This window comes from Musca autumnalis, unplaced genomic scaffold (assembly GCF_047663935.1).
Source record: "Musca autumnalis isolate F117 unplaced genomic scaffold, ASM4766393v1 scaffold_1, whole genome shotgun sequence".
NCBI lineage: Eukaryota > Metazoa > Arthropoda > Insecta > Diptera > Muscidae > Musca > Musca autumnalis.
The window spans coordinates 155,313,902-155,332,385 of record NW_027411644.1 but is presented as its reverse complement, the minus strand read 5'-3'; the positions used below and the strand labels follow the sequence as shown (position 1 = coordinate 155,332,385).

The 18,484-nt window shown below is 35.9% G+C and overlaps 1 protein-coding gene across 1 annotated transcript in view; it reads left to right on the top strand.

Moving 5' to 3' along the window:
- The window catches only part of Cpr97Ea (cuticular protein 97Ea), a 31,129-nt gene extending 13,549 nt beyond the window's left edge, over positions 1-17,580 (top strand). The window contains exons 2-4 of the mRNA XM_073958613.1: positions 16,173-16,339; positions 16,403-16,679; positions 16,739-17,580. Of these exons, the coding sequence (XP_073814714.1) occupies positions 16,173-16,339; positions 16,403-16,679; positions 16,739-16,984 (690 nt within the window). The 3' untranslated portion in view covers positions 16,985-17,580. The remainder of the gene's footprint in view (positions 1-16,172; positions 16,340-16,402; positions 16,680-16,738) is intronic.
- Positions 17,581-18,484: the final 904 nt, after the last annotated feature.

Here is an 18,484-nt window from a genome sequence, read left to right as displayed (position 1 = left end):
AGCATTTCAAACAAAAAATCAAAATTGATTCCAATAACCGGCTATTAACAATTACTCCACTAAACTTTTACGAAAATATGTATTACAAATTAATAAATTTTGCATAATGTTGTGGCGAAAATTAAAATGTGCTCTAAATATCAAAAGCCAACATTTTGTAATATCAACAAAAAGTTTACGTCAACAATGAGGACCAACCACTAAATCTAGTTTGGTGAACATGTCAAAAAACCACAATATTTTTTTATTTCTGCTTGCACAGATTTTACCATGAACTAAGTGAGTGAGGTAAAGTTATTTGGAAAACATTGCACATTGCCATGTGGAACAGAAAAATGTTTGCGTATAGAATAGCAAAACAGTAAGCTATCAAGATGTCCATTCAATGGACCCAACTTTAGTCCCCATTCATTCATTTGGTAATGCAGTGATTCGATACGACGTTCAAGTTTTTGGTCTTCTATTACTACCATTTGTTTGCTTGCTTGTTTGTGCAGCTTCAGCACAACCTAAAAGCCATTTGAACCATTGAAGTGAAAGGTCTATCGATGTGAATTTTTAGATTTTGTTTAGATGTTATTTCAATTTACAGTGACTATTAGAGATGTAAACAAGTGAAAAAAAAATTGAAATTTTCCCATGTATTTCGTGCCGGTGTGTAGTAGCCACAAAAAACGAACACTCAACGATATCTTTTAACTTGTCGAACAGTAGCTGTAGCAGTGTCAGTACCACGTTGTGACTTTATAATAAGAAAATCATTAACCAATGACAAGAGTTATGGCTGGACACTTTGGCGGCGTGATGATGATTTCGTTGTAATGCAATTGATGATTAACTAAAAAAAAAAACAAATAATAATATTTAGCTAATTGTTCAATGATCACAGCATAATTGTGCAAATTTCCAGTTGTATTTCATAGATGGGATAATTTGATAAACACAAATTAAACAAGAATTTGCATCTTTTTATTGAGATTCCCAGCTGCATGGGGTTTGTAAACACAATGTAATGTATTGTCGTTTTAGTTGGAATCTTGTGTAATTTCAAACCTGAAGGGCAATCTGAATATACATTTCGTGTATATCTATTTTAATTTAAAATTGAATATTACTGGTTTAAATTTAACTCAGTCATATCTTCTTCTATTATATAAAACTGAAATGACGTAGATATATTTAGATGTGTAAAGTATGGACCAAATCGGTCACTCCCTTCAAGAGTTATTGTGCGCATAATTTTTCCGAACATTTTTGAACATTTGTGGGGGAGGTACCTGAAGGAGTGGACCGATATGGTTTATCTTCGAACTTAAACTATGTTTGGACTAAATATGACGAAGGCCAAATTTTGGACCGAATCGGCAGATCCGTTCGAGATTTATCTTGCGCTCCAACCACTAGACACTGTATCATAGGACTTTCGCCCCTTTCAGGCTATTTTCTCAGGAAGTATGGACTTGCCCCTGATCGAGCTTGTACCGTCGTATTGGGGACAGTGAATACAAGTTGTTGCAACAAAAATCAAAGCGATTCGAGAGCAGTTCCTAATCTGAACTTGTCCGAAATTTTGTGTGAGAGGTACCTGAAGGAGTAGACCGATTAAGTCCATATTGGAACCTCATCTAAGTCTGGTAGAAATTTCACGATGTGCAAAGTTTGGATCAAATCGGTTCCTCCCTTCAAGAGTTATGGTGCGAAAGGGTACTTTTATAGACCCTTTCTAAAAGAAAGGGTACTTCTATAGACCCTTTCTAAAAGAAAGGGTGCTTTTATAGACCCTTTCTAAAAGAAAGGGTGCTTCTATAGACCCTTTCTAAAAGAAAGGGTGCTTCTATAGACCCTTTCTAAAAGAAAGGGTGCTTTTATAGACCCTTTCTAAAAAAAGGGTGCTTCTATAGACCCTTTCTAAAAGAAAGGGTGCTTCTATAGACCCTTTCTAAAAGAAAGGGTGCTTTTATAGACCCTTTCTAAAAGAAAGGGTGCTTTTATAGACCCTTTCTAAAAGAAAGGGTGCTTTTATAAACCCTTTCTAAAAGAAAGGTGCGCACAAATTTTCCGAACATTTTCGAACTTTTGTGGGGGAAGTACCGGAAGGAGTGGGCCGATACAGCCATCTTCGAACTTAAACCAAATTTGGACAAAATATTACGAAAGACAAATTTTGGACCGAATCGGTTGATCCATTCGAGAGTTATCGTGCGCTCCAGCCAGAAAGACGGACATGGCTAAATCAACTCCAAATTGTCTGAAACGGATTTCGTCCAAACATACTTGGGGTCTAAGACCATTATTTCGATGAAGCACATTTTGCCCGTATGAACGTGTATATACCCTCGTTAGCATATCCTAGGGTATAAAAAGTTTTGAAAGTTGATCCGTAGATAAAGCATCAGAAACGCAGGTACCTCCAAAGAATTTAGTTTTTGTAAGCAAATATCCATAGAACGGTTACAGATACAGTCTTCAAATTTGGAATATGTGGCAGAATTGGGTCTAGAAATAAATTCGTAAAAATATATTGAAATCGGTTCAGATTCGGATATAGCTCCTATATATATTTTCGTCCGATTTCATGTATTTGATGCACCAAACATGCTATATATGCCCGATTTCAATAAAATGTAGAATGTGTGTCGAAAGTTGGCCTACAAATAAATGTGCCAAAATATATCGAAATAGTTCAGATTTGGATATAGTTCTCATATATATTTTTGACCGTTTTGAGGTATTTGAAGCACCGAACACCCTATATCTATCCAACTTTGAAGAAATATGGAATGTGTAACGTAGGGTGGTTTTAAAAAATCGATGTTGGATTTTTCTATACGGCACCCACCTAAAGTATTTAGTATTGTTAGATTTTAAGATCTCAGAATATGTTAACACGTGCCAATGGGGCCTCACAGTTTCCGTAGTAATTTGTATGGGATCAAAGGTGAATTTTCACAAAATTGCGCTAAATGCCACATTTGATGCCCAATCGAAGAGAAAATTTTACCAGCTCATTTCTGTGGCTAAACACGTAATCTTATAGGATTGTTTAGCCACAGAAATGAACTAGTAAAATTTTCTCTTCGATTGGACTCCGTTTGTACTTGTTTTAGGGGAACACCCTTATAGTCAGTTTTTTGTCCGACGGAAACTCGAAATGCGGTTTCCAGAGACACTATTCAAATATTTGAAAAATAATAAAGTGTTTAACAGTCGGAGGCTGAGATGCGAATAACCCAGCAAAATGTTCGATGACAAATCATGAGTTGAATCATGGGTGCAAGTGACATGCCATCGGCGAAAATTCGGGTGAATCACCGATGACATTTACAAGGGAGTAACACACGCTTTCACCAATTCATTGTCATGGCATTTATCACCAGTTCATTGTCATGGAATTTATCACCGGTTCATTGTCATGGCTTCTTGCACCAGTTCATTATCATGGCATTTTGCATCGGTTCATTGTCATGGCATTTTGCACCGGTCCATTGTCATGGGTATTTGAAGCAGTTCATTGTCATGACATCTTGCACCAGTTCTTTGTCATGACATTTTGCACCAATGCTTTGGATCCGGATGTTCACCAATCCGGAATAAAATTTGCAGTTCAATTATGTAATTTATTGAACTAATAAGAATACAATTCACAGATGATTTCTATCATCAGATGTTATTTTTCTTTATTTTTTATGTAGGTTTAAAAATTATATATTATATTGATCTGCCAAAATCATATTTATCTCTTTCGATGGCTGCAAGATATTTCTTTCAATTTGGATTTCTGTGTTTCCAATATTCGGTCAATTATGTGCCAATCTCTGCTCCAGGCTCATCTAGTATAAATTTGAATTCTGTTGTTATTTTTAAACGACTTATTCTGTAACAGTTACCATTCATTCATTTCATTCATTTATACTTAGATTGTTTTTATTCTAAACAGAACATATTGTTCCATAAGCCGAACTAAGAATATATTTCGAAACACACCGATCTTCTACTTTGCTTTTCCAATTTTAGATGCCCTGTTTTGTGATATAATATCCAACTTGGTCTTTCCATTGGAGTTTTGTCCTTCCCTCGGGTCGTATAACGTCAAATAACTCGTATTAATATGCCGGTAGCATAATTATCCATCCTGTTGACATTGACATGGACCATCCAATGCAATTGTTGCAGCTCGATACGTTATACTATATCGGTGTTTATTATTATGTTTGTATGTTCGTTCTTCTGTTCAATCTGGCTCTATCTCCAGTTCCAGGAAAGTGGGAGCTTCGATGGGATGTAACCACAGATCCACTGGAGTTAGATGAGTAGGTTTGGCGGGGCAGTTGAAAAGGTGTTTTGTGTCGTGCGGGCCCATGCCGCATACTGGGCAGATGTCTTGCACGGCACGGTCGATTTCCGCCCAATAAGAATTTAGGCGACTGCAATATCCCGAGCGTAGTTGAGCCAAAAAGAACTCTGGTTTGTCGTGGCAGCTGACGCTCCTCTGCTGCGATAGATGGGGGATGTACTCCGATGACTTTATTCACACTATATTTGCTTATGCCTTAGCAACTGCGTCCGTGTGAATGCTATTCAAACCTACCTGATATGCCTGTTGATCTAGAGGTTCTCTCCTGTATTGTTGGACCTCCCTCTCTAGAGCATGAGTATCCTTCTTGATATGCCTGGGTGTGTCGGTAGCCAGCAGATAGTGATTGGGTTGGCTCTCACGGTAACACCCGAGCAAGTACTGCAAAGAAATCATCTCATTGTGTTGCTGTACTGGAAGAATCTTTGCCTCCTCATGTATATGGGCCACTGAGGAATTAAAGAGGCACCCTGTTGCTGTTCTCAGGGCGGCAATTTGAAAAATTTGAATCTTATTCCACTGCGTTTCGGTGTCCCGTCAGCTGGTACAGCTCCTGTTTTATAGATCAGGTCTCGTTCATACATCTCTTTAATATCCGTTAAACGAAACAGGTTTCCAAACACAAAATATATTTCCCTTTTACTTTATAATAATTTGCATAGTATTTTTAATTAAAATATGTCAATTTTTCCACTATCAATCACATTTATCTGAATTTTATTTTCATTTTAACAATTACTTTTGTAAGTAAACAATTATTCGGGTACATGATTATTTGGTAATTTTTTGAACGGGTACTCATTAATTTATTTCAATATTATGACAAAGATCGGATCTTTCACCACTTCAATTTCGCTCATGAAAATTCGATGAAAAGGATCGGATCTTTCACGACTCCCTTTGCACTCATGCAAAAGAACCAGTGAAATCATGATTTCACATGGAACCACTTCCATTTAATTTTGCTGGGTAACTTAAGTACACTGCATAAACACTGTATAAATATGTACAATATAAGCTAACATGATATTTCAATTTAATACGGAATACAATCATTTTGAAATCAAACAATTTTTTTGCTCCAAAACGCCTCAACTGCAAGAATTTGACCACTAACATCAATAATAATGTGAATGTTGAGATTTGTTAAATGTTAACTAATTCCACTAACGATTGATTTGTGTATAAATGTTCAACTATATAATTTATTAACTGTTCTACAAGGACGTTCATTTGTTGACCTCATTGTAGTAGAAGAGAATGTTTGAATTTTTTGTTCGTGTTTTTTAATTATTTGCAGACATTCAGAATTATTTCTTTGTTAAACGATTGTAATTGCCTTGAACAAAACGTAACACCAGAAATGATAAAATGCACTTTTGCCAAGCTGTAAACAATCTCAATGGAAAAAAATGTGCGTTTTAATTATCCGCCCTTTCACTTTTCTTGTTGGCCGGCCAATGACATAAAATAGAAATGGAAATTAGCGTAGAGAAAAAAAGAAAGAAACTCGACAATAGCAACAAAAGATCTGCTGCAATCAACACCAACGCCGCATATCGTGATCAATGTCATTCAGGAAGAAAATTATTCATTGCAATGCATATTTAATTACATAAAACCCGAACAAACAACTTTACTATGCTGGGCTATGCTATGTAACTACTAGCAATGAATAGGAGGAATATATTAACACCATGCCGTTTTAGTGGGAATAAAAAACAGATGTAGAAGTAATAGATTTTACGAGGTCAATCGTGTTAATTTCAGTGAATAACTATAGATCAAATTTACTCTAGAAAGGAATAAGAATTTGTAAATTATTGTTATCAGATAATACAACTGATAAAAAACATAGCGCTCTTTTCCACAAAGAGTGTAATAACTCAAAATACTGAATTTTTTGGAGCTTAAAATTGTTACGCTCATTAGTTAAAATTTTGTCAATTTTATACCCTCCCCCATATAATGGAGAGTATATAAAGTTTCTCATTCTGTTTTTAGCTCCTCGACATAATAAATCTTGACCCTACAAAGTATATATGTATATTCGTGATCAGCGTGTAATTCTACATCGATATAGCAAAGTACGTCTATGGAAATCACGATGAGGACAAAATTTTGATCCGTCGAACTTTTGGTATTGGTATTTTATAGGTCCACGATTTGTTATAGCTCCCATACAAAGTGACGCGTAGACGCTTTAAGGACCTTTGAAGGTAGTAGTGGCATTTGCCCTCCAAATTAGTTGTAATTTGTAGTGGAAATAGGTAAGCAAATATGTTCACCAAAAAACTGTCTATATATGTAAGTCCACGTTTGTTTATAGCCCCCATACAACGGTACCACCCGATTTCTTGTATTTTGAAGTTTTTATCTACTTTTTAGGTCTTAATAGGCTGTTATTGGGCATTTAGCGTTCTCAGTAGACACACAATTTCTTCACCAAAAATTGTAGACATGGGTCCAGGTTTCGGAATAGCTCCCATATACAGTCTGTCGCAAAAGTTAGTATACACCGTTGAAACCAAAATGAATTGGGGATAAATATCACTATAACTTATTGAAAACAACAAACAATTAGTTTTATTTGATAGACAAGAAGGTTGTCTTCTGTAATAACAATTAAAAGTGCGCAATATTTGCATACATTAGCAAATGTACGGTTCGAATCCCAAAAAGACCAAAATTTATGTCGCAAAAGTTAGTATACAACGGAGAATCCTCGTGTAACTGTGTAAAAAATTCTTGATATTTTTGAACAAATTAAAACTAAATCTGTACATAAGATCATAAAGAGTATATTAATTGGTTTTAATGGCTGTTATAGTACCTATAGTGACAAGTCCAACGTACACTGGATCGTAAAATCCACAAAAATTGGTCATCTACAAATACAACAACTGTAGCGACAAAATTCCGGGCGTTATGTCCTGTTTATGAATTTTAAAGCCAAGAAATGCTCAGAAAAGCTCTAAAGTTTCAATATGGGATGATCTTGATCGAGTTTCGACTTGTCCTTTTGAAGAAACGGGAATTTCTTGATGGAACCCCATAGTTTTGATGCCGTTGTCCTTTTGAAACATGTAATAATCCTTAATCCTTACATATAAGGACTTTCCTTTTCAGTTAATATTCTCACAAATTATGTCCCTTTTCACATTCCCACCAAAAATAAATAGTAGGTGAACCTCAAGTTATGGTGTAAGCTCCACAGTGATACTCCACCACCACAGAAGGATATGATAGCTAATTTAAAATTTTAATACAGAGCTTTCTCTGCTGTTATAACGCATGGATTGTGTAAAAACGTTCTGAAAAGCTGTTTTCTCTTCACTTAGGACTAAAATACAACTGAATGGATCAGTTAGCTTGAGGTTCTCCTACTATTTACTTTTGGTTGGAATATGAAAAGGGGCAAGCTTTGTGAGAAAATTAACTCAAAAGGAAAGTCCTTATGTGTAAGGATTAAGGATAATTACATGTTTCAAAAGGACAATGGCCTCAAAAGTATGGATTTCCTTTAGGAAATTACCATTTTTTTCAAACAGGAACTTTAGAGCTTTTCTCAGCATTTCATGGCTTTAGAATTTATAAACAGGCCATAACACCCAGAATCTTGTCGCTACAGTTGTTGTATTTGTAGATGACGAATTGTTGTGGATTTTACGATCCAGTGTACGCTGGACTTGTCACTACAAGTACTATAGCTGCCATTAAAACCAATTAATATACTCTTTATGATCTTAAGTACAGATTTAGTTTCATTTTGTTCAAAAATATCAAGAATTTTTTACACACATCCACGAGGATTCTCCGTTGTATACTAACTTTTGCGACATAAATTTTGGTAGTTTTGGGATTCGAACCGTACATTTGCTATTGTATGCAAATATTGCGCACTTTTAGTTGTTATTACGGAAGACAACCTCCTTACCTATCAAATAAAACTAATTGCTTGTTGTTTTCAATAAGTTATAGTGATATTTATCCCTAATACATTTTGGTTTCAATGGTGTATACTAACTTTTGCGACAGACTGTAAATGTACCGCTAGATTTCCGGAATTTTGGAGTTTTTAGCTAAATTTCCAGACCGAATAAGCTATAATTTGGTATTTAGGGTTCCATTGTACACGTTTTAGTATACATACATATGTTCCTACAACAAGCGAGAATGAATGAATGCTCAAAGATGGGGGACCTACATTTTATCGCCGAGTCCCAGCGACATCACTCGTAGAGAATGTTTTCGTGGGTGAAATACTAATTGAGGGGATTTGCCACCGCCGATAATTTTGATGTTCTGGTCAGCGATTGATCCGCAGACGGTGGTGCAGCACGTCGCCTTGCACTCAGAAAGCGACGTGATGCACCACCGTGGCTCCCGTTTTGGTATAACCTTCAACTACCGGTACTGCCCGAATTTAGATATTTCAAAGTTTTTATCATCGCTTTCAGCCAAAAAACTGCTAATTTCCTAACAAAAAGAAAAGTAATTATTTAATTTCAGATCAGAATATTACATGGTGAATGGTATAAAAAGTTCCACCCGGTCGAAATTAGCGTTTTTCTTTAGTTTACTCTATTTGAATGTAGCCAAACCTGGCTATACGAACAAAATTCTCTTTTACCAAAAAGATCTTCAATTAAAATTGCAGTTATGGCTATGAAGTTTTTTCTGAACATTCGGGTCCCTTGTTTTTAAATGTATGCTCTTTCCCTCTACAAAAATATGCCCTTGTAATTAAGACCACTCATGCAGAGAAGAGATATTGTAGAAGCAATCATATTTTAATAACAAAATAGTGTATTTTAAAAATCTGAAAACATATATTATCGTTTCAACTATATATTTTGTGTCTGGAACCATAATGACAGAAAATATATTGTTGGACCAACCATATATATTTTCAGATTTTTAAAATACACTATTTTGTTCTTAATATATAATTGCTTGATGATTCTCTGCGTGCGGAGACTGCATTAAGTGCACTCTTATTGTATCATTATTCTTTGCACTATCCTGGCTAAAACTTGCTGGTCCGTGGTACCGACCCTCGCTGTAATAACCATATGTATTAAATTCATGTCTCTTTTAAAAGTTTTCTATAAACCACATGTTAGAAGCACAATAAAATGGAAATAATGTAGATGTATACATACAACATACTTATGTATACACAGAGATGTATAATGGTACTGAAGAGGAAGTAGCAATGTTACGGTTCAAAACTACTTTTAATAAATTGTTAAAGTTTGCAACTCTTCTACATACATATGTATGTACTTACATACATACAGTAGCACATTATACATTTTAATAAAAAACCGCAACTGTCGAAGAAGTAGGAGATTTATTAGAGTAACACAATATTTGAACGGTAATGTACAGTGACTAAATATGAAATGAAATAAATGTATGTATTAAATTGGTCAATGCAATGTGTTTTGGTTCCCAATATCTTTCTTATTACCACTGTATGCAAAGCGGAACAAATGCTTTATCCGGTAGAGATAGTTTTTTTGTTATTACGTATATGTATTCGTCCATATGTATATCATATACTGATACCACTGTCATGAAATTTAATATTAAATATTGAATTTCTGCAACCACAATCGAAGCAATGAAATGAATGACACTAATAAAAAAGAGGGCATATCAATCTATTCACTGTCAAGTCAACATCGTAATATTACAGTCACAAAAATTTGCGTAGTCTACACTTAACCGTGGCCATCAATGCAAGTAGTTATATCATCTGTCCAGTTTTATCGTTTTTATGGGTGGCAACTGTGCATGGCATTGAGTTAGATTTGCAAGTCATCTAACTCAATGCCATGCACAGTTGCCACCCATAGCATTGAAATAGATTATACTGAAAGCTTATCGTTTAACCAGATTGTGGTCAAGGCATTTGGAAGCCGATCTTATAAAGACCATAGGTGGCACGATAATAAGGCATTTGAGATGCTAGTTAGCACCATCTGGTAAGAGGGACGTACTTTTATACTATATACTACACTATTTGATATAGAGCAATGTCGGGCACAATCGGAAGTAAATGTATTGCTTTAAACAACGACAAATGCCTCAACAAAACGAAAGCACACGATGTCACGACCGTGACCAACAAATTTATTGATGGGTAAAATTACAATTTGAACGAATTTTGAAATTTTGGCATTAATACTTGTAGGCCTATTCTGTAACTTTAAAAAGTTGTTAAATTTCCTTTTGTTTTTGTAACAACTACAAAACAAACAAATTTCAGAAGGTTGTGATCTAATGTGTCCTGTTTGAGTTGTGAAAAGTGAACTAACTCTTCAGTGTGTGAAAGGTTCAGCTGCTGACGTTTGCTGACCTACCAGTTATTAGTCATTTTCACCACAGGAGGTAACCCTTCCTTTACAATAAAAAACGCTTTACGGTGTCCCTCAAAGCTTGAAAACGAATGGACTGATTGTTTTATATGTTTGTGGGCTTATAAATTCCTAATAATCAATAAAAAAAGTTAACTGTAAAAATCAAAAATTCTAATTTATAAATGGACCGTTTTTATAACCTCCACCATAATAATAATAATAATTAATAATTAAATTTGTCATTCCGTTTGTAACACATCGAAATATTCTTCGGAGATCATATGCCTTATATTTTTAATCACCATAAAATTTTACCTCGAAATAGCAATGTCCGTCCGTCCAAATTTTTAACATATAGCTTTATAATTTTGTGTACAAGCTTCTACTGCTCCCAGGATATTTGGCATTGAAAATGGGCTATATCGGTCCACGTTTTCTTATAGCTCCCATAGAATCGTACCTCCCGGTTTTCGGCATTTTGAAGGTTGTGACCTCAAATCCAACTGAAATTTGTAGGTAGTCTTCTTTGGGCGCAAACAACTTTCCACTTGAAATGTGTCGGTATAGGCTCACGATTTCGTATAGCCCCCATAGATCAGTACCTCAAGATTTTCAATATTTTTAGGTTGTGGTCTCAATATCCTACCGAAATGGGTGAGATTTAGTATTTAGTCTACGTTGCGGGTATACAACTTTTCACCTGAAATTTGTCTTATAGGACCACGTTATCATATAGCACCCATAGAAGGGTACTCCCGATTTCCGATATTTTTAATGTTGTGGTCTCAATATCACAACGAAATGGCTAACATTTTGTGTTTAGCCTTCGTTGATGGATTTAGGTCTTAATATACTCACGGTGGGTAGAAAAACTCTACACAGAAAATGTTCAGTATAAAGTAATAATCATCTTAAAATATTATTCTTCTCCAAGGAATTAAATTGAAGGTAGATGTAGAGCTTAGTTTTTACTAGTTGTTCATATTTACTTCAATACAGTTCGTGGTGGAGGGTATAAAATGTTCGGACCGGTCGAACTTAACGCCATTCTTACTTGTTTGGTCATAAATCTGTACTTTTTCTTTACATTTTATTGTTTATAGACAATATTTTGATGTACTCAATAAGCCCGCCAAAATCAAGAAAACAACACAAAATTTTAGCCATTCCGATTTGATAAAATCGAGTGGTGCCGATATAATAAATGTGGTAGACCTTCCCAAAAATATTTACTTGTACCAAAACCCTTCAAATTTTTGGCCACCGTTAATTTGAATTTCTTCGTTCGTCTTTTCTATGCTAACTACCATAGGAAATGTGCGGTCTCAGGTCCCATATGGTTTGTTCAGTATTAAAAAGTTCAGTCCTAAGTTCGGTTTCTGACATACAGAATCTCAAAAACCTATTCTTGGTATTAAAACAAGTAAGAAAGTATCAGTCCGCTGTGTCGACTGAGATATACCCTCAGCCTCGGACCCAAGGAAAATAATCAATAGCATACAGAACATGTTACCAAAAATATAAAAACAACCAGACGACTCCATAAGCTGTTCCCTTTTCAAACTTTGTACCCGAAATAGTGGTCCTATGTAGTCAATAATCAATTCGAGGCTGTAGGAAATAATTCGATGTTCAACGTTTGGATAATATTGTTTTCTCCCTTGGAGGGTTATCTTACGTAATACCCAAACGTTTTGAAAAAAAAAAATAAAATAACAGTTTTCCCAAATTTTGTGTGGGAAGTAACCGAAGGACGGAACCAATATAGGTCATATTCCGACCTGCTACATGACTAGATGAAATAATACGATGTGCAAAGTTTAGATAAATCAGAATCTCCCTGCGAGAGTAATCTTGTGGATTTGACAGTTTAGTTGGTGCCGTCAAGGTTTCATGGAGCTTTTAGGTCATTTACCCCATTACCATAGAAAGTATGGACTTGTGCCCAAAAGAAATTCTACCGTTGTAAAGGGAGCCGCAAGGGCAATCTGCTGAAACAAATTTCAAAACGATCCGAGAGGTGCTTTTAAACTTCACTTTACCCGAATTTTGTGTGTGTGGATGCACCTGAAGGAGTGTACCGATATAGTCCATATTTGAACACGATCTATATCTCGAAGGAGTAATACGATGCGGAAAGTTTGGACCAAAACGATTGCTCCCTTCAAGAGTTATCGTTCACACCATTTTACAGAAAAATTTTGAAATTTGTGGGCCAGGTACCCGAAGGATTGGACCGATATGGCCCATCTTCGAACTTAAGCTAAGTTTACACAAAATATTAGGATACCAAACATTTGGTACGAATCTGTTAATCCGTTCGACAGTTATCGTGCACACCAGCCAGACAGACAGACGGACGGACATGGCTAAATCGACTCCAAATTGACTGAAACGAATTTCGTCCAAACATACTTGGGGTCTAAAACCGTTATTTCAATGAGGCACATTTTTGGTCGTATCAAAGTGTATATGGGCAAAACTGCCAATTATTTCATATTCCATTTCCAAAAAATTGAATTTTTTCTTTTCGCGCTACATTAACGATTTTTGGTACATAGGTTAAAAAAAAATTCCCCAGTACAAATCCGCTCGCGAGCAAATTTTTGTTGCGGACAAATGTTATCGCGGTTTTACTTCTGCTTTTAAGAAAAAATTATTATAAACACGCTAATTATTTTATTGAGCACAATTGTCACTAAAAAGTTATCACGAAGTGACGTCATTAAGTAGATTGCATAATACTTGTAAAATGTTTCTCAGCATTCGCGGAATTTACAAAAAATTGACAAAATTTTAAATGTAATCCGAATTTTTTGAAAATATAGCTCCATATACCCGTCAAAAATTACAAAAAAGTAACAGTTTTAAATAAAGACTTCACGGGGAATCAAATGAGACCAAACTTATAATCATCGGGATAGTATTTAGGATATTATAGCCAAAATAAGCACATATTTGTGTTACAAAAAACTAATTTTGGTTTGGAATAATAGTTTTCACACGCATTCTAGAGTCGGAAATATTGGAAAAATTCTATAAGAGTACTTCTTTTATTTTTCTTGAAACTCCCAAGAAAATGGGTGGATTTTGCTTTATCTACATTCACATAGAAGGTTTCCCATTGAGGAAAGTTATCGGGTTGTTGAAATAAATCATTAGACTTCTTAAACGGAAACAGAGTTCAAATAAACCGCTTTAACTTATATGCATTATTAAAATATGTGTAAATCGCGTAATTATCAAAATCGTTTTGTCCGCATGTGATTTTCATGTACAGCAAGACCATATCTTTTAATTTGTATATATTTTTCGAAATATAATTTGGACGCTAAGATGTAGCATCGGCTGCATCTTAGCATTAAAAAACCTATAAAACATCGCTAATTTTCCCAAAGTTCATACAATTTCGTTCCGCATCCGGTTTTAGTGTCACCATGAAAATCTGCATCGATATATACCTATTTCAAGGCAATCAGTCAAGAACCGTGGATGTAGCATCACACACTATTTTTGGGATAAAATGAATGTAGTTCCCTTATCAGTGAAGTTTTTAAATCTCTGTTTCCGCAAAAAGGAAGATGCTGCACTAGTTTTTTCATAGCAGTGCAAGCTGCCGACAGAATACGCGATAAAATGCGCGATATTTTCAAAAACAATATTAGGTGATTTTCCTACCTTGGAATTTCTCGTGTCTCGCGTTTTAGTAGATGGAATTTCACTAGTATTGATTTATTAGATCCGCAACTTAAAAATCAAAAATTTGCAATCAAGTACGAGTAAATCGAATGCCAATTGTAAAAATTAGGCCCGAAAAATATGATTTTTAGAAATTTGTTCACACAAAATTTTCGTATTTGGATACAGATTTCTCTGAAGCTGTGTAGGCTACATTCACGACACATATATCAAATAAATCAGAATCGTGAGTTCTTCATTCCTATATATGATTTTTTGAAAAACCTGTTTGCGGAACGAAATTATAAGAAAATTTCAAAAAACACTTAAAATCTGGCTTCAAAATGTCAGCATCATTTAATGGTAGACGCAGATCAAATTTTGAGAAGTTATACACTAGTGAGATGATTCTTATTTAGTTGCCTTCTACTTTTACTTTAACGGGAGAATCGTAAAAAGTGTAGTTTAATCACAAATCGAGAGAAAACAAAAAAAGACACGTTGGCTTCAACCCATTTTTACCCATTTTTTAACATAAATATAGCCACAGCTTCCACGCAAATAAACTTTGAAACCCAATATTTTTTGCCAAGTCTAAAAACATTTCATTTTATCTAAAAGCATTTAAATTGTACAATATACAACCACTATTCGCGAGTTATAAAGGGGTAAACCTTGGCTTCAACGATGTTAAATTTTCAATAATATTGCCCATATACCCTTCTTAGCCTTAAGGCTAAGGGTATAATTATACTAACCGTCCTCTTACCTTAGCCCCGTTTGTTATATCTGACCACTTAGGCTATCCTATTTGGTGGCCATTTTAGGCTCAAAATCAGGCTCAACTGTTGGAATTTAACTTGTTTCGGAGAGTTTACGAATAACCGCTTTATAAAACTGCCCAGTCCTTCTGATTTTTCGGGAAATCATCACAGCTGCAGGCGTCCGCTTTATACCTGCTGGTCAAATACCCGAAATAGGGAGCTAACACAAAGAAACTGAATGGTGGTTAGATCATCTGTGGAGTTGCAACATTTGAGCCGGATCAATGACATAGGATAGCATAGCACTCTACGCTGTTTGAGGACATCGAACAGACCTTTATCCGGACAAGTTAGAAATGTTGGACGCCAGTCGTCCGTGGATTTCGGGAACAAAAGTCGAAGCCCTGAAGCGGAAGCTCCATAATGGGGGTGATGCTTATCCTCTACATTTCCTGTATTCCCCCTCCAAACGGCACTGTGATCATTACGTATGCGGATGATTGTAAGATCTTTGGGTCTGGTACCTTCCCCTATGTCACTAAGTCTACGACCACTCTGCTCACAACATGGACTGCGAAGATGAACACAGATTTGAATTTACTGGTCGAGGCTTACAGAATTCCGATCACTAACTCAAGATTTAAAGTGTAAAATTCGACAGTATGTTCACGTCGCCCGCGCATACCACAGTTATTTGCGAGATGTAGGAACGAGGTCTTCGTGTTCCACATATAACGCGACAAGTCGAAGGATCTAGAGAGAGATGTGTAATGATACAAGAGAAAGCATATCAACCCGGTTTGGATAGCACTCACACAGATAAAGTTGTCCCTCGGAGTCCTCTTTAAAATCTCTATACCTAAATTTCTTATTATTATTATTTGAGGTTATTCTTTAAACTTAATTAATTTTACAATATTACGGGTTTCTCTTGCAAGAAAAAGTCAGATTTTAGTAAATTAATTCCTTGCATAAACCAAATATTAATTGATGCATTTTTTATTTCAGTTTAAACGTTTACTGCTACTGTCCATATTGTATGCAACAGTATGTGCACAAGATTATCAAGACTATCAAGAAAATACACCCAGACCTGCACCTATAAGACTGCGACCAAATACTGCACAAGAAGTACCTAGACCGACACCGGTACCCATTTTAAAGCAAATTAACAAGTAAGCAAAATAAATTTAAATGCACTTATGAGATCCGATAAACTAATCACTTTTTCCCTATAGACATAATGAGGATGGTTCCTATACTTACGGCTACGAGGGTGCTGATGGTTCATTCAAAATAGAAACGAAATTGGCCACTGGTGAGGTTAAAGGAAAGTACGGTTATGTTGATGAGACTGGTAAAGTACGAGTTGTGGAATATGGTGCCAACAAGTATGGTTTCCAACCATCCGGTGAAGGCATTACAGTGGCACCACCCACATTAGTGGATGAAACGAGACGTGAACCCGAACCTGATTACGAAGAAGAACCCGTAAATAGACCACAAAGACCACAAGTAAGAATAAATAATCTAATTTTAATAAGTTTCTTTTAATATTTTTATTGTCTTTCCAGCGCATTAATCGTCCACAACCTCAACCACAGTACAGACCTGCTCCTCCACCACCGCCACCACCACAACCTCGTCCCCAGCCCCAATATGTCCAGTATGAAGATGAAGAATCCGAACCAGAGCCTCCACGCAGACCACAATATGTTCCACAAAATATCCCAGCACCCAAATCTGTTGGTCCCGCTCCACCCAGACTTCAAATACCTGGTGCTCAACGTACCACAGATGTTGTATATTCACCCGTCTAAAAAGTAGCACGTCCTGAACCAGACTATTCCCAGAGTACATCATTTGGTGATGGTGGAGCATCAAATCTCCGCATATCACGACCCGTATACGCTCCAGCACCCGAGACTCCATCACCGTCCAGTGCTCGAGCCCAAGGCTTCTTGGGACCAGCATCTGGTGGTCGACCACTTTTGGAACCATTCCAATTTGGACCATCTCCTGCTCCCCGACCTGTACCACAAGCCATTCCTGTGCAACAGCCCCGCTATCCACAACCTCAACCACAAAGTCGCAGCAGTGGAGGAGGCAGTAGTCTGTTAGATCAATTAGCACGTGATTATGCTCTTCCCGAGGGAACATCTCAGCCATTACATGACATCTCATTTGGTTATTATTAGAGGAGAGATCGTCGATTGATCTTGTAGAGTCATCGAAGAGATTTTATGTTGTGTTTACAGTTATTGAGTTTAATCTATTTTTTAAATATAAGTTGATCAGATCACCAACAACATTTCGTGTACGAGACGATAAACATTTCATTTAATACGAAATCTTTTGTTTAATCAATAAAGTAATTTGTGTGGACTTTACCATTTTTGTGGTGAAATAAAATAAATATATTTATGTTGTGCGTAATTCTTTTTCCTATGGATAGTGTTGCGGATATCGACAGTATAAAAGGTTTTTTGGCTTTAGAGACTATTAAAATTTAATACAGAAAGATGTAAGAAATGTTCTGAACCTTATGAAGTGTGATTTTTGGCTAGAGAAATAGCAAAAATTTGCACAGAATTGAGTTTTGGTGGAGAGGTAGGGTTTGTCATTAGAAGTAATGCCATTAAGGGGTTACCTCTACTTGTCACTTTCAAAAAATCGAAAAAAATATTATTGGCTTATTTTGAAGTACAGGTAGTTAAGAGTATGCCGCAAAAAATTTCAACACGATAGGAGCAAAATTGCCTGAGACAGGGACGTAGCCAGGATTTCATTTCGGGGGGAGGCCCACCTGACCAAAATTTTTAAAGTTCATGTTATCGAAAATGTCTTATTTAGCAAAGATGTAAACCTTATTTTAGACTTATTTTACTGATGAAATAATTTTCATTACTATTTTTTAATTCAAATGGAGTAAGACTTCTTGAACAATTTTATCTTGTTTTAGGACTTTTTCACAATATGTCACAGTTAATATATGTTCAAAACAATGAATATATTAATAATCCCATATATTTTTGGGCGTATCATTTATCAAATAATTCACAACTACAGTGAATGTTATGAAATTCAGTGACAACACTTCGGTAAGACCAAAAGAAGGCGAATAAAAAAAAAAACATTGTTCCACCACATCCCATACGGGACAAGGGAGACTTCTCTCATATCAATGAGTGCACCCCGATTCATATTTAGCTCAATGATATGGGACCTACTGTTTATCGCCGAGTCCGAACGGCGTGTCTTAAGACACCACTTATGGAGAAGTTTTTCAAGGCTGAAATACTCAGGAAATGTCGCCAACA